Source organism: Odocoileus virginianus, chromosome 23 (assembly GCF_023699985.2).
Source record: "Odocoileus virginianus isolate 20LAN1187 ecotype Illinois chromosome 23, Ovbor_1.2, whole genome shotgun sequence".
Classification (NCBI taxonomy): domain Eukaryota; kingdom Metazoa; phylum Chordata; class Mammalia; order Artiodactyla; family Cervidae; genus Odocoileus; species Odocoileus virginianus.
Genome location: NC_069696.1, coordinates 10,220,662 through 10,246,671, shown reverse-complemented (window position 1 = coordinate 10,246,671; position 26,010 = coordinate 10,220,662). Strand labels below are relative to the sequence as shown.

The following is a 26,010-nucleotide window of genomic DNA, read 5'->3' as shown; positions in this document are numbered from 1 at the left end:
GAGAGCCCCGCCCCTTCCGGTTCCTTTCTCAGTCTGAACTGTCGCGAGAGTTCATCTACCGAACGCCGGAAGCCGCTAGTCGCTCCACAGCGGCCGAAGGGGCGGGCTCGAAGGTTGAGGGAACCTAAGCTGCTCTCGGCTCGCTCGGCGGTGCAAGATGGCCGACATCTCTCTGGATGAGCTCATCCGAAAGCGAGGAGCTGCAGCGAAGGGGCGGTGAGTGGCCTTTTCCCCTTCGGGTTTCGGGGTCCTGGTCTTAGCGGGGCTTGGGGCGGAGGAGGGAGCGGCCCGGGAGCTACGCGGAGGGCCGGTCTGCGCCCGCCCCCTACCTCAGCCGCGCTCCTCATTGGCCCGGCCGCCGTCGCCGCCTCGGGCCAGGTCGCCCGACTCCCCACTGGCTGCAGGCGCAGTCCCTCCGGCTGGCCGGAGGAGGCTGGTGGGGCCGCCGCTGATGAAGGGGTAGGGCTGCTGGGCTTGTGCGAGCGGCCCGAGGGGCGGCCCGCCGAGGGCGGAGCTGCGGCCGCGGACGGGACACGTTGCCCCGCGGCCTGCCTGGGGTCCTGAGGGTCTCCCCGGCGCACCCCCCTCCTCCTCTGAGTAGACGGGCGCGGCGCCAGGGTCTCAGCGCGGCCTTCGAGTTAGGACGACTGGAGTTTCTCGGGGAAGTGACTTGCTCAGACTCCGGGTCTGAATTCCTACCGAAACCGCGACTCAAAGCCAGACCTTTAAAATTTTCAAATTCTTCTCCCGGCTCCCCGCTGTTCACACTCGCGGCCTTTTGTGAAGCATTTCAGGTTCTCGGGGGTCGCTTTGCCGCCGGCTCGCAGTCCTGTCAGCCAGCTATTAATGTTTTCCAAATGAGGGGCTTGAGGTGGAATTGGCCCACGGCCGCGGAGAGCTCAGAGCGGGGCCGAGTGCGCTCTGAGAGTTGGCCTCAGGCTTGGGCAAGACAAACTGGCGGGATGGGGCTGGAGGCCGGCCGTTTCTTGATGACTCTGAGAACCCTGTTCAGTGTCGGGGTAAAGAGTCGCGGAGCTGGTTTGCAGTTCTGTGACCCAAACTTCCTCTGGACACTCAAAATAATGGTAGTCATTTCCAGACTCAACAGGGGCTCCAGTTCATCTGTGTGAAAGAGATGGGAAACCTGGGCCAGTGGTTTTCTAGCACGCGTTAGATTAGTTCAGATGTCCTTGTGGAGAAGCCAGGCTGTAAAGAAGGATGTTTTCTCAGACAGTCGTTCACCCGGCAGATGTTTATTAATACCGCCTGTGTGCCCGTGGCTGGAAAATTGATTCTTTTCATTGTGTAAGGTATCCCTCACCCTCAACCTGCACACACACATCCACCACAACTGCTCCCGCCCCCGCCTAATTCCCCAGCCAGCCCTTCACGAGGTTTCTGGTTCATAATAGGCACGCATCATTAATTTCCTCTATCCTTGTGGTTGTGTCGTGTGCGATTCTTGGCGACCCCATAGACTATATCCTGCCAGGCTCCTCTGGTCCGTGGGATTTTCCAGGCAAGAGTATTGGAGTGTGTTGCCACTTCCTTCTCCAGGGCTTCTTCCCCTCCCAGGGATTGAACTCGCATCTCTTGTGTCCCCTGCATTGGCCAGCAGATTTTTTACCACTGCGCCACCTGGGAAGCCCTCTTTTAGGTCTGCCCTCTAGTAACTGGCATGTAATTGGTACTGGGTCCTCTGGTCACTTCTAAGCCCATCCAAGTTTCACAGGTTTGCTGGACAGTTGCTGAGGAAGCCAGCTTCCCAGGACCTGGGCTTCCTGCAGACTCTCCCCATAGTTCCTGACTGCAGGCAGTCTGTACCTGCAGTTGATGTTGATGTGTGCAGTGTCTTGTGTTAGGCCTTGGATGGGACTGCAGGGAAGGGAGGATGTGTGGATCCATGACAAGAGTGGAGACTCTGCAGCTAGGCAGACCTGGTCCCTAAGAGTGTATGTTTTAAAGTTTGTGTCAGATAGTAAGTGTTCAGCGGATGGCTTTAAAGGAGTAGAAGCCCAAATCCCTCCTCTAGGGGACATAATAAGTAAGCATTGGGGTCCTAGAGTCAGACTGCCAAGTTTCAATCCCACTTGCCATATGAAAGTTACTTAACCTTGCCATGCCTCTCTTTTCTTATCTGTAAAACATGGATAATATTTACTGGGTATTGTCAGGACTAAGTGAATTAATGTATCTAAAGTACTTCAGAAAGCATCTAATCGGTACTAAGTGCCCAGTAGATGTTAGCTCTCATCATTATTGTTAATGAAGGCTTTTAGGGAAAGAAGTAATATCCAGTCTTCAGTGTGAGAATATTGCATTGCTATTATGTGAAGATTGAATTGGGGGAAATGCAGGCCAAGAGACAGTGTGAAAGAAACTGGACCACATGCTGGGTTTGGATTAAACTTACTGGAAACTCCATTTTGCTTGCACAGCCAACAGAGAAAAACTAGATAGGGGGTGAGGGGGTTAGGGTTCTTGTCAAGAACTGTGAAAGGTCTGAACAAATGGCATTTCCTACAGTAAAAAAATGCCGTTCTACTTGCTTCTTAGAAGAAATCTCCTTACTGGCACCTTGGTGTAGTGTAGGGATGTTGCAGAGAGAACTTTGTGCTTAATAGTTTAGGAAGAGCCCGTGACTATCTCAGAAAACTTCTTTCCTCTTCTTAAAGGAAATAGCAAAGGACTGAGCCTCTGCAAGTGTAAATAACCCCCTTCTCAAAAGTCGTGGAATGTGCTTGTTCTTCAGAACAACCATTCTGTTTTGTGTTCATTGTACAGTGTAAGTCAAGAAAGGTGTCATATGTAACATCATTATTATTTAGCCCTTAATCAATCACCAGAAAGTTCTTTGATTAATAGGAGATTCGAGAAAGTGGGGAATTATTTTATAATACTTCATCCAGGCTGTGGTGAGGTGCTATCCTTCCTCTCACACAGCATATCTCTAGTGATTTTGGTTGTTCAAGACCCATAGATGAGTCTCCGGTAGCACTGGGCGCCAGCTGCAGTGTGGGCCTGCCTCTCTTGTCAGTTTCTTCCTTTGGATGTAATTGGTTAGTCAAGGCACCCTCCTCTTTGGTTTGCTTAGTTCAGCCCTCGGAGGATAGCTGTCACTGCTTCCATGCAGGTAGATGGTGACAGGCAGTCTTAGCGGGGAAGTTGGGCCTAGAGTGTGCTGGAGGTGAGTGGCTCTGAGCTAGATATATATGTGGAGAATCCTTGAAGCTGTGGGGAGAGGAGGTTAGGGAATTTTCCAGTTCAGACCAGGGCACTGCTCCCAGTAGTCTGCTGGTTTCCTTATTGAAATAAGGTAAAAGAAATTAGACCTAAAATAAAGAGGAGGGAAATGAGTTGTTACATTAGCTTGGAAGGGAAGAATTGTAATTTAAAATGAAACATTTGCATAAAGGTAAGGGGGTCCTGCCTTGTTTTTTCTTGTGTTTCTAAAGCACATAGTTCAGAATTGACCCTCAGTAATTGTTAGAACTAAACTCTATTTTCTAAGATGACCTCAACACACACATTCTAGAGACCCCATGGGTTAAAACCCACTTTGAACAATTTAGGGTCCCTCCAAATCCTTTGGACTGTACATCTGTCCAGAGCCAGGGGCCATTGTGCCCTCCACAGGCAGATCCAAGAGGGTGAGGCATTCCTAGCCCCAGACAGACCTTCCCTGGTCATGTGTCTGCCAGGTTCCAGTGGAGGGGGTTTCTGAGGAAGAGGGCTCAGGCTCCAGTAAGTGTCTGCTCTCTTGCCCACACCACTCTTCCTAGGACCTGGTGAGTGCCTGGAAGCAGTGCAGAGTTGCACTGTTACAGGTATCATGAGGCAGGGCAGTAAAGAGATTTGCTCAAAACCTTCCTCTCTCCCCCTCCCAAACATTTACTGAGGCCAAAAACCCAGAATGTGTTCAGGAACATCAGATAGTCTGCAGTGGGAAGGGAGACTGCAGTCAGTGGGAGACAGACTGGGGGTTCCACTGGGGGGTTGCACTTTTTTTAGGGAGTGCTTATCAGTTATTGGAGCCAGGAGGGGAACAGAATTGGCTCTATGTTTTATTAGAGACCTGCTCCTAGCAGGAGTGTTTATTTGAAAAGTTCCTGATGACTAATGCCTGCCATATAAGCAGTACCGCTGCCTGCTGGGATGAATAGCTGACTTCTCATGCAGGGAGAGGAGCAGTGATTAGAAAAATCCTGAACACTGAAACCCCCTAAAGCTGCTCATGAAAGGAGTTGAAAGAAGTGATGTAACCAGGGAACCGAATATATGTAATTGAGGGAAAGTAGCTTACTTAGGCTCCTACATCCACAACTGTATCACCTCCCTCCTGAAAATTTACCTTTTGTGCTGTTCAAGTAGATAAAATACCAGCGTGGACCATCATGGTGGTTTTTCTTGCCAGACAAGCAGTATGGTGTGTGGGTCTCTGGTGAGTCCACCATCCTTAGTGTGTGTGTTCACCCTCTGGTCACTAGAGGGTGCACTGTGTCCCTGGATGTAATTGGAGTCTTCATTTTTTTCTTCGTTTGAGGATAGTATTCACCCTTCCTTAACTTTTCTAGTTTTGTTCTTTGTTTTTGACCCATGCTTGATTTATTGGTATTTTAACTAGGTGTGGTGGTGGTAGTGGTGGTTGTGGTTTTGTCGCTAAGCTATGTCCGACTCTTGGGACCCCCTGGACTGTAGCCCACCAGGCTCCTCTGTCCATTGGATTTCCCAGGCAAGAATACTGGAGTGAGTTGCCATTTCCTTTTCCAGGGGGCCCAGGGATCAAATTAGTATCTCCTGCATTGTAGGCAGATTCTTTACTGACTGAGCCACCAAAGAAACCCTTAATTAGGTATAGTGAAGTTCAAATCACATTATAGCTCTATGATTTGAAATGTTACTCTACTTGAATCTCAGTTTCCCCATCTATAAAATGTGGATAATAATCTAATTCTCAGAGTTGTGAGGGTTAAAGGAGGTATGTCAAAGTTTATAAATCTGCAGTTAAGTGCTCAAAATGATTAGTTGAGAGTGCCTTCATTGTAAAATCTTTTCATAAACTGTGGTAGCCAGTTGCCCCTTATGTGCCCATAGTAGACATTGCTTATCAAGCATAAACTCCTGTGAATTCTTGGTACTGACATTTCAAACAGCCATTACAGCTTATCAGAGAAGGGAAATTGTTGAGGAATATGAGTAAATTAAGGCTGCAGAAACCTAATCTCCCTTGCTCCTCCTACTTCGGAGGTGTACTGTTCAGACCCAATTGGAATGAACCAGAAAACTTTTGAATCTGCCCCTCTCCTCATTTTTTGTCCAGGGATATGAATTTTGTTTTCAACAATCTCATTGTTCCTTTAATTATTCAAAATAGTTGCTTTCAATAGGTTTCTCTTTTCCTTTGTTTCTTTTTTTGGCAGTAATGCTTAATTGATTGAATGGTGAAATTGGGTAACTAGATTTTTTTGAAAGCATAGTTTATGCCATAGGGTCTAGATTTGCCCAGTTTTACCCTATGGTAAGATCATTTGGCCACCTGATGTGAAGAACTGACTCATTGGAAAAGACCCTTATGCTGGGAAAGATTGAAGGCAGGAGAAAAGGAGACAACAGAGGATGAGATGGTTGGATAGCATCACCAACTCAGTGAACATGGGTTTGAGCAAGCTCCAGGAGCTGGTGATGAACAGGGAGGCCTGGCGTGCTGCAGTCCATGGGGTCGCAAAGAGTGGGACACGACTGAGCAACTGAACTGAACTGACGATCATGGTGTATTACATGATAAGATCAGCTCACTTCCTATAGTTATAAATATAGGAGCCTTTGGTAGGGGTACCCTGGTGATGGGAGAAGACATATGAAGATAGGAAATTTTCATTCAGGACCTGCTGACATTTGAATGTGGATGTGTCTGACCCCTCCTGTGTGGTGGACCTGGTCATCAGTGATGCCTTCATTGTCAGTGTTTATGTAGCTTGGTTCCCTTTGTAATGTCCACTCAGTCAGAGACCAGCTGCTTTCTCTTCTAGAAGGCCTTTCCTGAAGCTCCTGCAGTTTTGCAAGATCCTTGTGGGTCCATTTTTGGGGTAAGGGCCAGAGGGGCCTATGTGTCATGGCTCTGCGGGTGCCCTCTCTCAGCTGAGAGAGCAATTGGTGGCCAGGATCCTAGGGCACTGGGCCAGTTGTTGAGGACTGGTGGAAGACTGCCTTTGCAGAGGCAGTCTTCTCTAGGAGAATCCCTTCCAGGGCAGCCATCCTTTCTCCCATCTGAACTCCCCTGAGGCTTGGAGTAGGAAAGAGGGAAGCTTGAAATCTGTTATTGAAAAGACTGTGCTCTTTGATTTGGTTTCTCCCTTCTAAGATGGAACTGATGGCAGATAATCTCAGAGATGGCGAGCCTAAAAGGAGAAGGTAAAATAGAAGCCCTGTGGGGTCCCCGACAGAGCTCTTAGAGCCTTTGTCATTCCCCTGGGGCAGTATTGATGTGGAGGAGGATACCTAGGATCTACCCTCAGAAGCTCTTAGTCCTGTGGGAGTTGCAGGCTTGTAAACAAATCATTGTGATGCTGCATGGTAAGTGCTTTGATAGAAGCTTTGTCCAGTGCTTTGAGGGCTCCAAGAGCAAAGAAGCTGCAAGCCCTGGGCTGTTGGGGATGCTTTCCATATTTGGTCTGCCTAGGATGTCCTTTGACACTACTCTTTCCAGAAATCTTGGAAGTCCGCCCACAGACCGTGGTCCTTCCTCTCCTAGAGTGGGAGCATGCTGATTATTTATTGCTCTGTATGTCCCATCCGCTCCACCCCACCCCACCCCGTAGTTTGGCGTCCTGTTCCTCACTGTGCTCCTTTTGGTACCCAAGGCCTCTGCCTTCAGAGGGTTCCAGTGCTTGATGAGTGAGGAATTTCATCTGGAATGCTTTCCACTAACTCGGGTTTCATCTGGATGTGCCTGTAAATGTTGATCTAAATCTTTTCCCCCATTTTATGAGTAGACTTTCAGTAGTAGCCCCTGGTCTGAACCTACAGCCTGTTGCTTTTCTTTGATGGGCATCATCAACAGATACAGGGAGTTGAAAGCATTAAAAAAAAAAAAAAAACAACAACAAGCAAACCTTAGTGGAGGCCTTACCTGCCAGTTGGTCCTGGGGACAAGGCTTTGTTACGAAGTTTCTCCGTAAATACCATGGGCCCCTCTGTAGCTACAGGTTTCTGTGGTCACCACAGAGCACAGCCTCACTATTTCCTGTGGCTTCACCGGCTACAAAGCCTAGGGTAGCCCAGTTCAGGGATGAATAGATGCTCCTGCTGCACACAGCTGTTTCCCTCTCCCTGATTGTGTTTACTGGTCTCCCTAAACACCTCATTCCTTTGGGCCTTGCTTTTTCTAGCACCTCAGTCTCCCAGAGACTACATGGGAAAATAGAGCAGGGATGCACAAGCAGTCCCACCCACCTTCAGCCTAATGTGATTGATTCTATAAATGACCGCTTCCACTCTCCCACCTGTTTTTTGTGTAAACCCACTGGAAAGTACTTAAATCCTAAATTTGTCAGTTTTCAAAGAAAAATGGTACTGTGCATCACTGACTTAGGTCTGGCTCTGGCCTCGCAGAGGCAGCAGGTATTTTTCCGCTGTGCTTAGGATAATTTGAAGGTCCAGATTTTCTTTTACTGGTGCTAGGAAGACTTACCTTTGGGTGTGCTCCTGCTGTTAGCAGAAGAGCTGAGAAACAGTCTCAGTCCAGCTTCCAGCTGAGGAAGAATGAAGCAGTAGGAGAGCTCAGAGGCTTGCCAGTGATGAAGAATGCCTCCTGGGAGGCGTGGGCTATGATGTGGGACATGATACAGGAACTTGTTTATTCAGCAGTTTGACATAAACCCCAGGTCAGAGATTCTCAGCCCTGCTGTACTCCAGGGTCACCTGTGGAGTAAAGCGTGCACGTGCCCAGGCCTTTACTCACGTTTGGACTCAGTAGCTCTGCAGTGGGGTTTGGAGAGCTGTATCTTTTTGTTTCCTTCTTGCTTTTTTTTTTTTTAAAAGAGAGTTGTATTTTAAGAAGCTCCTTAGACGTTTCTGATGCTGAGCCAGGTCTTAGCAACACTTAACAAAGCACGGGGCTCTGAAAACAGGAGTGATCCCCATCTGCCCCTTCCCTCCCATTCCAGGGTGGGGAGAGAAAAAAAAAACAACACAAACGGTCATGATAATAGGCACAAAGGAGGGCTGTCCTGGAAGGATCAGAGAAGGTTTCCCAAAAACCAGATGCTGCCGTGGGAGTCTGTGTTCCCCAGGCAGGGCACCTGCTGCAGGAGGGAGCGTCTGTGTAGCTGGAGGCTTTGTGGTGGGGCGGGCGGTGGGGCAAAGCAGAAGCCCACAGACCCCAGGGAGGACTTTAAGGGTTGGACTTGAAGGGCTCTTCTGTTTCCTCTCACATCACTGAAGAGCCAGCAAGGAGCCCCAGAGGAGAATGGGGCTTGTGTAATGGAGTTTTGTTCCTTTTCAATTTTAAGTTTCTGAACTTGATGTTTTTGTTGTTTCAGAGTGTAATAAAAATATATATTTGGTCTTTGTCCCTGGCAGACAGTTTCTGAAACCCTTGGAATTTCCTGAGTGGTAAGGTTGTTAGGAGTATCTTTTGTTCTAACGAGGCAGCTCTCAGTGGGCCCCTTGATCGCTTCAGGACAGAGGCTGGCCTCCAGAAAGATGGAGACCTGCTTAGCTTGTTGGAACTTGCAACCCCACTTGCAACCCCCACTCTTTGCCCTGGACCTCCAGGGAAAAAAGAGGATCTAGAGATTAAGCGATTATCATCTGTGGCCAGTCATTTGATCAATTATGCTAGGTAATGGACTCCATAGAAACCCTTATACAGTTGAGTTTGAAGAAATTTTGGGTTGGTGAACACATCCATGTACCAGGAGGGTGGTGTTAGCATACCTTTTCTCCATACCATGCCTTATACATCTCTTCTATTTGGCTGTTCTTGAGTTGTATTGTTTGTAATAAATTGGTAATAATAATAAATAAAGTGTTTTCTGGAGTCCTGTGAGCTACCCTAGCAAATTATCTAACTTGGAGGGAAGGTCCTGTGAACCCTCCATTTTATAACCTGTTGTCAAATGAATAGGAAGCCTAGGACTTGAAATTGTTCTCTGAAGTGAGGGCCGCCTTGTGGGACTGAGCCTTTAACCGGTGGAGTCTGTGCCAGCTCTAGGTAGGCAGTGTCAGAATTGGGCTGTCAGACACCCAGTTCGTGTCTCGAGAGTTGGAGAATTGGTTGGCATGAGGGAAAAACCTACACATTTGAAGTCACAATGTTATGAATAGAAACAGTTCAGACAGAGTGATTATTTTTCTTTTCTTCCAAGTCTTTATGGCTTTATTAGACATCAGACTCCGAGACAGACCCCTGTGTTGACTTTCTTGGTCCCAGCCCATTGGGGGTGTCTACCTGCCCTGGAGGCACGAGACTGTCATAGGCCAGCTGGACACCCTTTGTTGACCATTGAACCTCTCTAGGCCTGTGTCTTCCACTGTAAAGTGGGCATAATACTGCTCGCTTCACAGGGTGTTGAGAGGGCTGATGGAGAGCAAGGATATGAAAGAATTTTAGAAACTGAAGTTACTCTTTGGCTGTGTGGGGTTATGATATCTGGGAAATATGCCTTTTTTATTTGGTATTATCTAGAGGTTATTGTCCATGATACTGTCTCAAAACACCTGGTCTGGGGTGTAAAGCAGTCTTGCCTAATAATAGAAACCACCAGGCCCTCCTCCCTTACTTTGTTTACCATGCAGACTTAAAAGGCATAAAACTATGAAGGAAGTCTCTGTATAGACTTAATTGTTTCCTCTAAGTAGAAGCAGCTTTCTGGTTTCTCCAGGACCTCCTTTGTTCCCAGTATTACCACAACTCTACTACTACCACAGGCTACTGTTGATATCCAGATCTTCTTAATATTGCAGTTTTTATTTGCAGGCTCAATGCCAGACCAGGAGTGGGAGGTGTCCGATCTCGTGTTGGGATCCAACAGAGCCTTCTTAGCCAGCCAGCACGCACAGCCACCTTCCAGCAAAGGTTTGATGCCCGGCAGAAAATTGGTCTCTCAGATGCCCGCCTCAAGCTGGGAGTCAAGGATGCCAGGGAAAAGCTTTTGCAGAAAGATGCTCGGTTCCGGATCAAAGGGAAAGTGCAGGATGCCAGAGAGATGCTGAACTCGCGCAAGCAACAGAGCACAGTGCCCCAGAAGCCCCACCAGGTCGCTGATGCCCGGGAGAAAATCAGCTTGAAGCGGAATTCCCCTGCTGCCTTCATGAGCCCACCCATTGGAGCAGTGACCCCTGCTCTGAAACTCACTAAAACCATCCAGGTAGGTTGAGACTCCTGCCAAAAACTCCTCTAAACCAGTAACAACTGGAATCAGGCAGAGGCCAGGTGTGTTTAAGCAAAATGACAGTCCCCCCAACTGTTTGAAGAGTAACCATATGTGGAGGCAAGATATCGTCTCAGTTTTCATGTAAAAGAAAATGGGCGGGGTGGTGGGGATTTGTCCAGAGAAATTAAGTGACTTTCCAGGTGAATTAGTGGTAGAGGGAAGAGAAGAGAGGACAGATATTTGTTGAGCTAGTGCTATGTGCAGGCACTGAATATTTATTCCTCATGCAACCCCAGTTATTACCACAGTTTATAATAGAAGAATCTCAGTCTCAAAGATGTGAATCATTGTGTGCAGCTACACAGCTGGTCAGTGGAAGCAACAGGATGGAAGCCCGGTCAGACCTGGCTCTTAGTGCAGGGTCCTGGCCACCTGCAGAGCCATTGCCCCAAAGGGAGTGGAAACAGTACCATCTAATCTTCACAGCAACTTTGGTAATAGGAACTACTGAAGCAGTGAACATTTATTAAGCCAGGTTCATTGAGCCCTGCAGGTGCATTGTTACATGATCTCTGGGATGGTGAGTCTTCCTGTCGCTTTCCTGCTTTGCGAATGAAGCACTCTGTAGGGCCTTTTCCCACAGACCAAAACTGAGTGCCCACCATATTTAAAGTTCATTTATCCCCTACTTGTAGAGAACGCATGTAGGCCAAGTGGGATGGATTGTGACCACTGGGTGTTTCTAGGTTCCACAGCAGAAGGCCATGGCACCAATTCATGCTCATCCTGCTGGAATGAGGATCAATGTCGTCAATAACCACCAGGCCAAACAGGTGGGGTGTGTGTGTGTGTGTGTGTGAGAGAGAGAGAGAGACTGCACACAAGTGTGTGTTTTGATGTGGTCTTCCAAGTGGATTAACTGAGGCCTGGCCCAGGGTTCCAATTTGAAGAGTTGGAGGTTGACATGTTTTGCAGTTTATGAGTTTTAAGAAGAAATTTCTTAAATGCATGGAAGCAGAGAGGCAACTTGAAAATCTTTTTATTTTTTTAAAGTAAAAGTAGTGTGTGTTTACTGTAGAAAATTAGCAAAACAGAAAGATTGAGCGGTGGGTGGGGGTAGTTCTTACGCTGTGGCTCTCCATAACGAGCCCTGTTGAAATTCTGCCCTGAATTCTTCCTATGTTTTTCTTGTGTGTGTGTGTGAGAGAGAGAGATTATTATTTATTTAATGCATAGTTGTAGTTGTGATTATGTAATTATCCAGTTTGATATTGTTCTATTTTCACTTTATAACTCAAGCATTTTTCTGTAATGCACATTTACTGTAAACATTTTAATAACTGCTTGATCCATTGAATAGACATTTAGTTAATTTCAACTATTTTCCTGTAATTTTCACTGTTAGACATCCTTCTCTGAACATCTTGGAGGATAAAGCTCTTTCTACAGTTTGAGTTTATTTCTATAGACCAGATTGCCCAGCACAGACTTTCTAACCAAAGGATATAAACAGGCATTTTAGGGATCGTAATAGATATTGCCCACTTGTAGAAAGGTACTTCTGATGTACCTGAAATTTCATAGCATTTGCATTCGGCTCTCATGGGCAGGGAGCCTGCCAGAACTGAGCTACAGTCACCCAGGCCAGTTTGCCCAGGCACTCCATATGTACCCACTTCTCCCTCCACCTCACTTAATTCCAGCTCTCATCTCCCTGCTGTCCTTACTCCAAATGTCTGCTGAGAGCCTGCATGCTACATTAGCATGTATTTCTTTATTTTCAGAATTTATATGATCTGGATGATGACGACGATGTTATAGCTCCCATTCCTACTAAACAGATGAAATTTGCAGCCTCAAGCAGCTTTCTCCACCACATGGTATGTTATCTTACATTCTTCTTACACTCTATATGTCTGATCAGGTACATGGGAGACGTGATGGAGAGTAGGATCTTTCAATTCGGAAATATTTCCTCATTTGGGTCCTAAGATTATCAGAACCGGAACTAATCCAACCCCTGGTTTTTATGAATACTGAGGCTTAGCATGTCTACAGACTTGTTCAAGACCCGACAGACAGTGAAGTGCAGGCTCTAGTTCCCAATTGCTGTGTTTGGAGACTTCAGGGAAATGTGAGTGATCCCACAGGACAGAATCACATTTTATTTCCTTTAGGGCAGGACATTCTGCTGGTTCCCTTTCTTCTGTGGTCATCAGCTCTGGCCCCATTCTTGAATCTGGATTCCCTTGGTTGGTGTGTTAGCAAGAATAAACTGAACCTTTCCTGAAAGCTCCACCAGGTGCTGCCTGCGTGGAGGGAAAGTTTGATGGATGTTCTGCCATGCAGAGAGGGAAAGAAAGCGGTATATCTGGGAACATCAGGGAACTCTGCACTGCTCGGCTCAGTGCATGCGACCAAATCACACATAGGAAGCGAGTGGGTACCCAAGCTAAGTGCCTTTGGTCTTCAGGCACCCAAAGACTCAGTTTTAGCCACTGCACTGAATATGTGGACCAATTTCCGGTTACCCTTGAAGCTTTTAACTTTGAAATATGAAGCTGAATGATGCCAGTTTGTTACAAAGGGGCTGAGCCTTTCTAGTCATTAGAGTGCTTGTGTCTGTTACCAGGCGGGCTGTCAGCTAACTCAGTTAGTGGCTAACCCTAATTGGAAAAATCTGTTTATATTAACTTATTTAAGAGTTCCCTTTCTCCCCACCCTGTGAGATGAGAACTGTTACTACCCCTATTTTATGGACTAGGAGTTAGACACAGAGAGGTTAAGTAAATCTGCTCAGCTTGTAAGTAGTGGATCTAGGATTTAAGCCTCAGCAATCTGGCTCCCAGGCCACGTTTTAACCACTGCATTCTGCTGGGTCTTGAGACTCAGGAAACAGCTTGAGAAGTGTGGGGTCCACACTGAGTCACCTGGGTTGGTGAATTAACCCTGTTCCATCATCTGTCTCTCTGGCCGCTGCATTCCTTCTTTCTCCATGAATCAGTGGCTGGTAGACACTGTCCTCAGTCAACCAGACCACTAACCACTTCTGCCTCATGCATTTTTTTTCTCCAGACACATTAAAACCAGGCGGTGTGCTGGTTTATATTTCTAAGGGATCACTTGCCCAGTTAAGGGTAGCAGGGGAGGGAAGGAGGGAACGGTTTCTGTTGGTTTGCACGTGCTGACTCTGCTAGCATGCACCTGACCGTCTGGGAGTTGCAAAGGTGAGCTACTTGTGGTTCCTCTATATGACCAGAACAGGGACCAAAAAGCTGGGGTCTGGTCCTTCTTAAGAGTGACTTCCTAGTCCCATCCAGCCCATGGTGATAGAAGCATATCTGGGAATGAACTTGTCTCCAAGCTTTTGGACTCTGACTAACTTCCAAACTGTAAAACCAATTCTAAATGGTATGGCTGAACTGTGGCTCCTGTTCGGGAACTGCCGGGATGCTCCTTGCCAAGTGCTCCTGACACTGGAACGTGGCTTCTGTGAGCACGTGTACAGTCTGCTTTTCTCTTCTGTCCCTTCCCTGGCAGCTGATACCTTTCTGGCTTTAGATCAGTAATGGAACTGGGGAGGTAGGAGGCCTTGAGATTGGGGATCGTCAGTCCCCTAGGGTATCTGGGTCCCTGGCTTCTCAGATTCCTGTCTGCCTCTTTGTTTAGGCCGGGGTGAGCAGTTCCAAGCTCTCCATGTCCAAGGCCCTTCCTCTCACCAAAGTGGTTCAGAATGATGCGTACACTGCTCCTGCTCTCTCCTCCTCTGTTCGGACAAAAGCCTTGACCAACATGTCCCGGACATTAGTGAACAAGGAGGAGCCCCCCAAAGAGCTGCCGCCTGCAGAGGTGAGGTGAAGGCGAAGGAGAAGTGTTCACACTAGTCTAGAGTTAGCCTGAGCTGGGTGGGCAGTGTGCATCCCGTTGGGTCCTCAATGGGAGGACCTCTGCATCTGTGAGGTAGGTGTTGCCACCCGTGTTTTACAAATGAGCAAACCAAGATCCAGTAGCCCCCGCCCTCAGAGAGCCCACAGGCAAGCAAGTAGGGAGAACAGAGCTGCAGACAGAGCACTGTGTCTGTGGGACAGCAGAGGGCTGCCAGAGCACTGATGGAAGAACATCTCATTCCGCTGGGGAAATAGAGGAAGGCTTTAAGGAGAAGGTGCATCTGAGCCAGATGGGTCTTGAAACATGAGTGGCATTCTGTGCAGAGGTTCAGGCCTGAAAGGGCCTGGAATATTTGGGAAACATGAGAGGTTCCATTCTGTAGCATAAGGTGACGGGGACATGATTAGAGGGGCCCAGCTGTGATAGGAAACCCTCCATAGAGGTTTCCTCTGGGCCTTCCTGGTCGTTTGCCGAAGTGAGTTCTGCTGTTCGAGCACAGCGGTTCTCTGGTAACGTTCTGTTGTCTGGTAACTTCTGGTAATGTTCTTCTATCTGTGGCAGCCTGTCCTCAGTCCTTTGGAAGGCACCAAGATGACCGTGAATAATCTGCACCCTCGAGTCACCGAGGAGGACATTGTTGTGAGTACTGTGGCCTGCCAGAATTTCAGATCTCAAGCCACTTCTGTTCCAAGGGTCCCCAAGACCACCTCCAGGTTAGCTGATTGTCTAAGAGGACTCACAGGACTTAGCATAGAGTTGTGTCAGGGCTGAGATGCATTACAGAATACAAAGCAAAATCAGCAGAGGGAGACAACTTGTGGATGAAAAGCTAGAGGAAAGCAGACTCAAACTTCTGGAGTCCTCTCCTAGGGGAGTCACACAGAATGTACTTACTCCCCCAACAATCAGTTGTAAAGACATGTGTAAAACCAGGGAATCTCATTACAGACTCAGTCCCCAGAGTTTTTCTCAGGGACTAATCACATATGCACCCTCTGCCACATACCAAAATTCCACACACAGAAGGAAGTCAAGTGTTTGGCATGAACCACATTGTTGGCACAGTTTAGGCACAGGGTACCACTCTTACTGGTTACAGTGATGAGAGCCCTCCCAGAATCCAAGATCCCAGACACGAGCTAAGGGTCAACCTTGGAAGCAGTCCTTCCAAGGGAGAGCAGACAGGCCAGATACGTTAACTCCTTTTCCTCATAGCCTGTAAACTAGAGCCAGGGGAATTCCCTGGTGGCCAGTGATTAGGACTCGGAATTTTCACTGCTGGGGCCTGGGTTCAGTCCCTGCTTGGAAAACTAAGATCCCACATGCTGCACAGCATAGCCTAAAGTAGATCTTTAAAGACAATAATAAAATTAGGATCATACTTAGTATTCAGTTTTGTGTCTTGGTTTTGATATGTACCATTTTCCCTTTTATCGTTGGAAATCATTTCAACGACCTTTTCACAAATCTTCTCTTTGTCCTCATTACAACCTTGTGAAGGCAGTTGCAGGTGAAGAAATGGTATGGTTGTTAGCCTTTGCAGTCTGTATCCATGCTGTGTTCCCTCTCTGACTTCAGTCTCTTCATCTGAGAAATGAGGAATTGGAGTAAAGGATGATGACGACACGTGTACAAAGCACTGCCTTGAAAATGGTTTCAGTTGAAACCCCTCAATCTAGCCAACCAGGATGATTGGTCACCCTGCATTGAACTGTGGAATTTGTGTTTCTGACTGATTCCCGGGTGATATATTAGTCACTGTTTGTACATCCATGTGGACATCCAGTGGAGCCTACATGTCCATCCATTTTCATGACACAGCACTCTTGACAGCAATTCCATATTCCATTATCCTTGTTAAGGAAGTGGGCACTGAGGCAGGAGGACTTTGGAGTTGACTTGGAATCATAGGGATCCTAGGCTTATGAGCCCAGCACAACTCGTTCCCTCATCTGGCCCCAGGTTGAGGCCTCTGGATGTCCCAGGAATACTACCTGACATGGAGCCTTCCTGAAATCTTGGCTGCTTGGCATGTTCAATCAGAGTGAAGCCACCTGTCAACCCAGAGCCCTGTCTGAAGTATGTGAATTGCAGGCAGGGAGGACGACCGCGTGAAATTCTTCCCCAACTCAAGCCCTCTTGCTCTTCATAGGAGCTTTTTTGTGTTTGTGGAGCCCTGAAGCGAGCTCGACTGGTCCATCCTGGGGTAGCAGAGGTGGTGTTTGTGAAGAAGGACGATGCCATCACCGCATATAAGAAGTATAATAACCGGTGTCTGGATGGTAAGTCAGAGAAAGCAGCCTCCTCACCTCGATGCTCTTTGCCACACACAGCAGGCCTTCGGGAGAAGCCCTCTTCTGGGACGAGTGGGTGGACATCCTAGTGCCTTAAACTCTCCAGGGCCTCCTGTGTACTAAAAACAAGCAGTGATGTTTTATTTTTAGTTGAAGTGTGGTTGATTTACAATGCTGTGTTAGTTTCAGATGTACAGCACAGTGATTCAGTTATATATATCTTTTTTTCAGATTCTTATCCCTTAAAGGTCATTACAGAATACTGAGAAGTTCCCTGTGCTATGCTATGCAGTAGATCCTTGTTGGTTATCACAGCCTTTTGATTGTATTATTTAATCCATTTACATTTTATGTGGCCTTTTTTGCATTATATAAGTATTTTTTAGTGTAGCATTTTAGTTCCTTTAATGATTTTTTCCACTGTATTTTTTGAGTCACTTTTCTTAACAGTTGCTCAAGGATTTATAGTATATATTGTAGGTTATCAGAGTCTATTTCAGATTAATATTAATGTAGCTACAGTGAAGTTTAGAAATGTTACTCTAATAAGGCTCTATTCCCACTTTCCCCTTTTTTGTGCTGTTATTGTTATACTTACTACATAAAATGCAAAGTGAGAGTCTGGTACTTGTGAGGTTAATCTTTCATGGACAAAGTAGAAATCTGAATATACACTTTGGAATTTTTTTTCACTTAATTTTGTACCATGAACATTTCCCCTTTCTACTTGTTTCACAACCAGTTTGGGTTGTTTCATGCTGTGTTTACTTTCTCCCTTACTTTGATTCTGGTCTCCTCTTGCATGAAGAAGGGTCTTTTGCCAGTTTGCTTCTTGACACTGTCATTACCAGAGTTTCGTGGGCCTCATAACCCTCATTGTCTCTGGGCTTTGCTGAGACCTGACAGCCCCAGCACTGGCTGTGAAACAGAGCTGCCAGCGGTGGGTGCTTTGCCTCCTGGTAATGAAAGTGGCAGTCCCTTTCCTTCCATGTGAGGAGCTGAGGGCTCATGGCAGAGCTTTTTCTTTTTTGGTTTTTCAGGGCAACCAATGAAGTGCAACCTCCACATGAATGGGAACGTTATCACCTCAGACCAGCCCATCCTGCTGTAAGTTCCAAAGGCAGAGGTGCTGGGGGCCATGTGGGGCTTTGCTGCTTGCTTACTGGGCATGATCATCTCTGTTCAGAGGGGTGAAATGCCTGCATCACAGCTCCATTCCATTTCCTCTGCTCTGAGAGCAGGCAGCCGACTAGGAAACTTAAATTTGTACAGAGTGGGTTGTTACATCATTTCTTCAGGAGATTGACCCCACAGGGGCTAACTTAACCTCATTCCCTGACTTATAATTTAGAAAGTAGAGAGCAGGCTGGTTGTGTCCCTGTTGGCACGATTGGGTGTGCATCGTCAGATGAGCAGAAAACCCACCTCCTCATGATTGACTCTGATGGGGACTGTGTTGGGTGCTCCCCCTTGTTTTGTTACACACCCAGTGTACATGCCTGGCCCAGGACTGAGGACTTCTTGAAGCCTGAGATGCAGAAAATGTCTAGACTGATATGTAAAAGAAGGTCCTTTTGAGGAGGAGACAGAGACTCAGGGAGAATAAAGACTGCAGCTTGAACCCTCAATATTGAATTGTGTGGTTTAAATAAGTTTCTTAAACTGTGTTCCAGGATTAAGTTGTATTCTGAAAAATGAGGGTTTTATGACCTAGTGGATTTGGGAACCACTGGGCTAGACCCAGTAAAATCTACTGGACTTTTCAGAATGTGTGATATGCTGTGTGTTTGGCTATTCTTGAGGCTTAAACTTAAAACTCCAGATCTTAGTAGGCTGCATCTTGACTTTCTTAGCAAATTTAAAGAATGGTTAAGTTTGCTATAAGAAATGGGGTAAAAGGGTATGGAAAGCATTATGTTTGGTGCCTAGCTTATAACAGATCTCCAGCTAATGGTGGGACCCTTCACTGAAAGGGGACCCGACGAGGATTTTGACTCTTCTCTGGTCTCTACAGACGGCTGAGTGATAGCCCCTCAGTGAAAAAGGAGAGTGAGCTGCCTCGCAGAGTGAATTCTGCTGCCTCATCCAACCCTCCAGCCGAAGTGGATCCTGACACCATCCTGAAGGCGCTTTTCAAGTCATCAGGGGCCTCTGTGACCACACAGCCCACAGAATTCAAAATCAAACTTTGAGCGGGGGAGCGAGACAGCCAGACACGGGGGCAGAGGAGGGTGGCTCTGTTTCCCTAAACAAAGGTTGTGACCAATGGGCCATTGGCTGGGGGCCCCCGAGTGCAGGAAGGGTCACTGGGGGTAGAAAGCCTCCTCGCTGGACGGTACCCGCCTTTCTGTGTTGTGTTCTGCCTTGTGCTCTTCTGTATGTTAACATTTCCTGTAGTACGTTTCTTCTCTCTCCACCTCATCACCAAGGTAGACTTGTGTTGTTCAGAAAGTTTCCCCCTAAACTCAGCCCCAGATAGATTTTTTAAAATCTGGAAATGGTGCCCTAAATTCTCTGGCTGGCCTTCTTGTGGCCCCATAGAATGCAGGGCAGGGGCTGTTTGAAGGATACTGCTTTCTTCAGGGTGAGAGTTTGACTCCCCTTTCTCTTTTTAAAACTTTTCAAACAAAGTAGGGGATGGAAGCCCCTGCCATCCTAATAGGAACCACATTGGCTCAAAAGCTCTGCCACTCACTCTACTGGTCAGTGGAGATGGCCTAGGTGGGGATCAGGTCACGGGCTCCTTGTCCTCTCCCCGCAGTTGGCTTCAGACCAATGCTTTCTGGAGAGAGCCCTGTGGCAAGGGCAGGGTGAGGCTACTGCTCTGCTAGGAAGACTGTACCCTAGCTCTTGGTTTGGGGCACCCTACTGTCTCACTTGACCCAGAGTAAATTCTCGAGCTCACATTTCCCCTTCCCCTGAGTTGTGCCGAGTGGCCCAGCCCAGCTCTCTTGACCTTCTGAGTGTCACTGCTGGGCGGGGCTGCCTTGTTAGTCCCCCATTTCTCACCCAGCCTAGCACTTGTCACACTTGGTTTTGGTGCAAATGCCAGCTCTCTGCTAGTTGGGTTTTCAAAGGGTCTGCCTCCTGTTCTGTGACACTGAGGACCTTGGGGGTTATTTGAATAGGAGATGGCTTGCTCCAACATGTTTTTTTCCTGGCCTCCGGTTCATGCGATAGTCAGGGATGCTGAGAGGTGGCAAATGCCCAGCAGCCACCAGGGGGCACTGTCTCCACTACTGTGAGCAACCCATCCATCCTGACCAGGGGGGCATTTTCCTGCCTTGACAGGTGGGAGGGGAGCAGGGGGCATTGGGGAGGAGTTGAGAGAGCAGAGCAGCCTTTCAGGCAAGTGGACAGGTTGTTCCCTCAGCGTGGTTCCAGGCATTGGGGGCACAACTCTAGAACCAAAGGGGCATCCCTGAATACACCAGGACAGCATTATTCCAGGGGCGTTCATCCTCAGTTTCTTGCTGGTTTGGTGGAACTGTAGAGGGAATCCAGCTTAACAGAGCTGGCAAGTCTTGGGGAGCAAGATTCTGTAAGTAAATAATGTGAAAGGCACAAGCCTAGAAAGTGTAAGGGGGGCCTGAGACAGAGTCTCTCGTGGCCTACTTGGGGCCAGTCCCGTGAAGAAAACCTGGAAACTCACATTTCCACAGAGTTAGATCAAGTAGCAACGACCTAGGGTTTGAACTCAGCTCAGTCCTCCAGCTCTGAGGTTGCCCAGGCCTGGGAAGTCCAGGGAACGTGCCTGATGGTGGTCCACTTTCCAGTACTTTGAAGAAGGCTGCTTTTGTTCCCTTCTCCCTCTTTGAATGGGTGCAAACTAAGTTCTCTTCATCAGCTAGAAGACATTCCTCCTACACTTTCCCTTTCTTGACCCCAGAGAGTGTCCATAAGACACTAGGAGCTGGCTTCTCGGGTCTGGAGACAGTCAGATCACTGTTTGGACTCTGCGTTCAGTAGGGAAGTTAACTACGTTGCCTGTATGCCTTTATCCTCCCACTGGCCCTCTAGACCTTGTCCTGTGGGTAGCCATGGGGTCCATTGCCGGCCAGTGTTGCCCCCTGTTCCGCAGGTGTCGTCATGGGAAACAGAAGAGACGGTGGTGGGCCAGTCCTTGGGTCCCTCGCCACCTCCCACTCCCCTGCATTCCCCGTCTGTCTCTTTTTTTTTTTTTTTCCAAAAGGAGAGGAAGAGGCATTAAGGGATGGAGGAGATTATGTGTTACTTACCCATTTCTGAATAAACATTTGTTATTCCTACTTTGAGCTGTCATTTCTTAAAAATTATGTTAAAAAAAAAAAATTATGTTAAGGGGCCTCTTGGAATTTGGCACCAGAAAACAGATTTGCCTCTGCTTTGCTGCTCACCAGCTATGACCTTCAGACAGTTCCTCACAGGACTCTTTGAACTTTGGTCTCCACAGTTGAGAGAATATGAGCATGAATGTCTGGGAAAGACCTAGCATAAGAACTTAGTACCTCCTGGCCCTAAAGTGCCTCACTGAGTGTAAGCATGGTCAATTCGAACATAGTTAGGTCTATTCATAGGGAACAGGGGAGTCTATGTGTTGAAGTTACACTTATGGGTAAAATTTACCTCTTAGATCAACTATGCACTAGAAAAAAATGAGTTGTTGGTAGGTTTTTTTATTTTGTGTTAAAATATAAAGTTTATCATGTTAACTACTTTTAAGTTTACAGTTCAGTGATGTTAAATACATTCAGAGTTGTACAACCACCACCACCATCCATCTCCAGAGCTTTTTCATCTTGTGGAGCTGAAACTGTTTCCTTCAAACCCCAGCCCCTGGCAACTACTCGTCTACATCCTGTCTTCATGATTTTAACTACTCATGAAGGTGGAATCATAGAATATTTGTCTTTCTGTGACTTTATTTTCTTGGGCTCCAAAATCACTGCAGATGGTGACTGCAGCTATGAAATTTAAAAGACGCTTGCTCCTTGGAAGAAAAGCTATGACAAACCTAGACAGCATATTAAAAAGCAGAATCATTACTTTGCCAACAAAGGTCCGTATAGTCAAAGCAATGGTTTTTCCAATAGTCATGTATGGATGTGAGAGTTGGACCATAAAGCTGAGCGCCGAAGAACTGATGCTTTTGAACTGTGGTATTGGAGAAGACTCTTGAGAGTCCCTTGGACTGCGCGGAGATCCAACCAGTCCATCCTAAAGGAAATCAGTCCTTAGTATTCATTGGAAGGACTGATGTTGAAGCTGAAACTCCAATACTTGGGCCATCTGATGTGAAGAAACTGATTCATTTGAAAAGACCCTGGTGCTGGGAAAGATTGAAATTGGGAGGAGAAGGGGACAACAGAGGATGAGATGATTGGATGGCATCATCAACTTGATGGACATGAGTTTGAGAAAGCTCCGGGAGCTGGTGATGGACAGGGAAGCCTGGCGTGCTCCAGGCTTCCCTGTCCATGGAGTTGTAAAGAGTTGGGACATGACTGAGCAACTGAACTGAACTTCGACTTAGCATAATGTCCTCAAGGTTCATCCATGTTGTAGCATGTGTCATTTCTTTTTAAGGCTGAATAATACTCCGCTATGTGCATATACCATATTTTGCTTATCCATCTGGTGGACACTTGGGTTGCTTCCATGTTTTAGCGATTGTGAATAATGCTATGAACGTGAATGTACAAATATCTCTTCAAGACTCTGTTTTCAACTCTTTGGGTGTATACCCAGAAGAGGAATTGCTGGATCATGTGGCAGTTCTATTTTTAATTTTTTGAAGACTTAACCATTTTGAATTCCACAGTGGCTGCACTATTTTACATTCTTTTATGGGAAGATGGAATCGAAGTATTTTATCCCTATCCTTTCCACTAAATACAACTTTGGATATTTTATGTAAAACATAAGACTGAAAGGTGGAGAGAAAAAAGACTGGCTGGGGCCCCAGTGCATGACCAGCATTGAGTTCCCTGGGTTTCCTTTTTGTTTCATATGTGCCAAGCTGGGTGCTGAATAAGCAGACCAACCAAAAAACCCAAGTGAGGACCCGAAAAGGGATAGCTTAACAAGACAAAACTAGTAGTGAAACACCACAGGAAAAACTGGAGCCTCACCTTCATTGGTAAATGACAAGTTGAGTCCTAGACATGTGTCCTCGCTCAGTAGGCTGTATTGGGGGCACCCCCAAATGTGCAGGAGTGGAGTCAGAGAAGGCCAAACGGGGCTGGTGTCAGTGGAGGCCACAGGAGGAGAAATGGGAGCTGCCCCCCCCACCCCAGGTCCTCCCAACCAGGGTATTAGCAGAGGGTGGTGGGATGATGCAGCTCACTGCCACCCATAACCTGATAGTAATGAAGCAGTTCCTTTCTGTGCCCATTAGAGGAGGTGTGCTGTAACATTTAAATAAGACCCAGAGCTTTCTTAATGCCTGTTTCAGTCAAGAGTCTGATCAAGATCAGGAAAATTTCACCCTGAAGGAGAAAAGACAATGGATGTTAACTCCATGATGACAGAGATGTTAAGTTACTGATAAGGAAACAATTGAAGAAATATTTGAACTTCAAACAATTGAAGTAAAGAAATGGAAAACCATTTCAAGTTGGTTTCAAAGGTAGAGAAGAACCATTTCAAGTTGAAAAATACACCAAATCCCCTGGTGGTCCAGTGGTTAGGACTTTGCCCTCACTGCTGGAGCCATGGACTTGATTTCTGCTTAGGGAACTAAGATCCTACAAGCCGCACAGGGCAGACAAATAAAGTTGAGAAGTACAAGTACCATTCTCCCCCTCCTGACCCCCCCCCCCCCCCGCCCCAAAAGCAATGGAGAAGAATCTGAACTTGAAGCCAAAACAACAGAAACTACCCAATCTGAACAATAAGGAAAAACAGACTTAAAAATAATGAAGGACTTTGAGGGCCTATGGTACTGTAACAAAAAGTCTAAAATCTGTATCATGAGTCCCAGAAAGAGAAAAGTAAAAGTCGAAGAAATAACGACTGTTGGGAGTTCTCTGGTGGCCTAGTGGTTAGCAAAAATAATAACATGTTCTCAATGAATGTAAAGGAAATATTTAAAACAATTATAAATGGGAAAGGGCTAAGGGATATCTAGAGAAGGAATGTTTCTGCAGTTAGAAATAACAACACTGATAAAATAACAGTATACTGTGGTAACTTTTAAAAATATATATTTACATAATATTTACATAAAATAATGTTTACATATTTATGTATTGTTTTACATATACATACTGTATGTACTTTAATTCTTCATTCCAAGCATATGAAGGTTGGTGATGGACAGAGAGACCTGGCGTGCTGCAGACCATCGAGTCGCAAAGAGTCGGACACGACTGAGCGACTGAACTGGACTGAACTGAAGGTTGGGCCCTGGGAGGACCGCGGGAGTGGACAGGCTGGGTAATACGGACTGCAAGAGGCGGGCCTGGAACCGAGAGGGCGGGGCCCCAGGCGGCGCCGTCGTCACGGAAACGGCTACCAACTACAACTCCCAGCATCCCCCGCAGCTTCCGGTCGGCAAGATGGTGGCGCGCAGAAGAAAGCGTGTGGCGCGGGAGTCTGAGTCCGGGGTTCCAATCCTGCCCGGCTACTCAGGTGAGGGGGTGCGGGGCGCGAGGCCGGGGAGCGGCCAGGCTGCTCCAGGAAGAGGCTGAGGGGTCGGCAGAGGCTCAGGACCTCGAGGAGCAGTCGCACGCTTGGACGTGAGCCCCAGAAGGTTCTGAAGCCCCGGCCCCCTCAGCTCACGCGGTCCCCCTTACCGTCTGGCTTCACTTGGCTCGGGACGACCCTAGTTTGGCCAACGCTTTCCTTGAGTGAACCCGCCGCTACACTTTCCAGGGCGAACCTGTGTCCGTCTACATTCTCCGCCCCGCCGAGATACACCCATCCACTTATTAGCCCCTCGTTGCAATTCCTGGTCCAGCCCCCTCAGCGCTCACCTCGCCTGTTATGTGCCCTCCTCACTGGTTCTCCTGCCTTCTGTTTTTCACCCAGGTGCCAGAATGTTCTTTCTAAAGTCAGACTTAACTCAGATCTTGCCTCACACGCCCATCCCCGCAGAACCCTGTTCAGTGACTAAAGTTAGCACGTAAAACAAAATCCAGACTTCACATCTGTCCTATCCTGGTTCTAGCTAACCTACAGCTCTGTCTTTCTGTTTTCTCCAAGACAACAAGCTGTTTACTCCCACAGAGTTTTTGTACTTATTGTCTTTTTCCTCTGAGTTCCTCAGACAGCTCTGCCCTGTTACAGGGCTTCGTGTCATTTCAGTCGAAGCTTTTATGTTATTTCCTCAAAGAGGTGGTCCTGATAGATGCCTGTCTAAAGGCCTGTGTCACCCATTACCCTGCACTACTTCACTCTGTGTGTTTCCTTCCTGTTTGGAATTCTGTTTGTTTATTTTTGGCTGTGCGGGGTCTTGGTTGCTGCTCGGGCTTTTCTCTAGTTGCCAGGAGTGGGGCTGCTCTCTGGTTGCAATGCGCTTCTCATTGCAGTGGTTTCTTTTGTGGAGCATGGGCTCTATCTAGGTAGGGCATGCAGGCTTCAGCAGTTGCCGCTCCCGGGCTCTAGAGCACAGAGTCAGTAGTTGTGGTGCACAGGCTTCGTTGCGCTGTGGCATGTGGCATCTTCCCAGATCCGGGATCCAACCTGAGTCTCCTGCGTTGGCAGGTGTATTCTTCACCACTGAGCCAAGAGGGAAGCCCCTGGTGGAAGCTTTAATGTTACTTCCCCAAAGAGGTGGTCCCGAAAGGCCTCTGCCCCCCATCAGCCCGCTCTACTTCACTCTGTGTTTCCTTCCTATTTGATACCACCTTGTTACATGCTGACTTGTTCTGTCTTCTCACTTTACCACGTGAGCTTCCTGAGTGCAGGGCTTGCACCTGGATCCTCTGGATCCTCTCTGTGCCCTAAAGAAGGTGGTGAGAAAGAAAGAACAGTCCTTAGCTTTTCTGAGGATTAAAGTTTATGGGAATGCTAGCGATTATCCAAATCATCACACACCAAGGGACTTAGAGACCGAGAGAGATGTTAAGAAGGCACAAAGCAGATAGATCTAACCTGGTATGTAAGGTTCTCCTGAGGAAGTGAAAACCTGACAATGGATGGAAGGAGGCGGGTTGATGTTTCAGAACAGCATGGGTGAGGCCCTGGCTGATTGGAGCAACAGAGAGGATGCATGTGGGTTGGAGAGGGGAAGATGGGGTGAAGAGAGGCTACACGGGGGACCGTGGTAAGGATTTGAGGTTTACCCCCAGAGCAGCAGAGTTTGAACTCTCTTCTTTCACATCCCATTTACATTCTCTCTATTGCCGGCATTGGAGCCCCTCCTGCGCAGATGATGTTCGTTCCGCCGCGTAGCCTGCACAAGCATCTTGCACAGGCCTTGCCTAGGAGAAGAGCTCAGTGAAGGATGGATGGGTGGGTGGACGGACAGA

General features: G+C 47.3%; 2 protein-coding genes across 3 annotated transcripts in view; both read left to right on the top strand.

The window, feature by feature from the left end:
- The first annotated feature begins 64 nt into the window (after positions 1-64).
- On the top strand, positions 65-20,826 carry POLDIP3 (DNA polymerase delta interacting protein 3). 2 transcript variants are annotated; one of them, XM_020876992.2, is made up of 9 exons: positions 65-216; positions 9,980-10,370; positions 11,123-11,209; positions 12,161-12,256; positions 14,046-14,225; positions 14,826-14,903; positions 16,417-16,546; positions 17,599-17,665; positions 18,573-20,826. In XM_020876992.2, the coding sequence occupies exons 1-9, from the start codon at positions 158-160 to the stop codon at positions 18,748-18,750; spliced, it is 1,266 nt and encodes a 421-aa protein (XP_020732651.1). In that variant the 5' UTR covers positions 65-157; the 3' UTR covers positions 18,751-20,826. The 2 variants fall into 2 exon arrangements, with proteins under 2 accessions (XP_020732651.1, XP_070309556.1); XM_070453455.1 differs by lacking the exon at positions 14,046-14,225.
- Positions 20,827-24,058: 3,232 nt separating this feature from the next.
- Positions 24,059-26,010, top strand: part of RRP7A (ribosomal RNA processing 7 homolog A) — an 8,463-nt gene continuing 6,511 nt past the window's right edge. Inside the window, exon 1 of the mRNA XM_020876972.2 lies at positions 24,059-24,169. Coding sequence (XP_020732631.2) covers positions 24,097-24,169 — 73 coding nt within the window. The 5' untranslated portion in view covers positions 24,059-24,096. The remainder of the gene's footprint in view (positions 24,170-26,010) is intronic.

Coding starts and splice junctions, on each gene's coding strand:
- POLDIP3 (XM_020876992.2), top strand. CDS start 158: ATGGCCGACATCTCTCTGGATGAGCTCATCCGAAAGCGAGGAGCTGCA. Junction 12,257..14,045: donor GCAGCTTTCTCCACCACATG/GTATGTTATCTT, acceptor CTCTTTGTTTAG/GCCGGGGTGAGCAGTTCCAA. Junction 14,226..14,825: donor AAGAGCTGCCGCCTGCAGAG/GTGAGGTGAAGG, acceptor TATCTGTGGCAG/CCTGTCCTCAGTCCTTTGGA.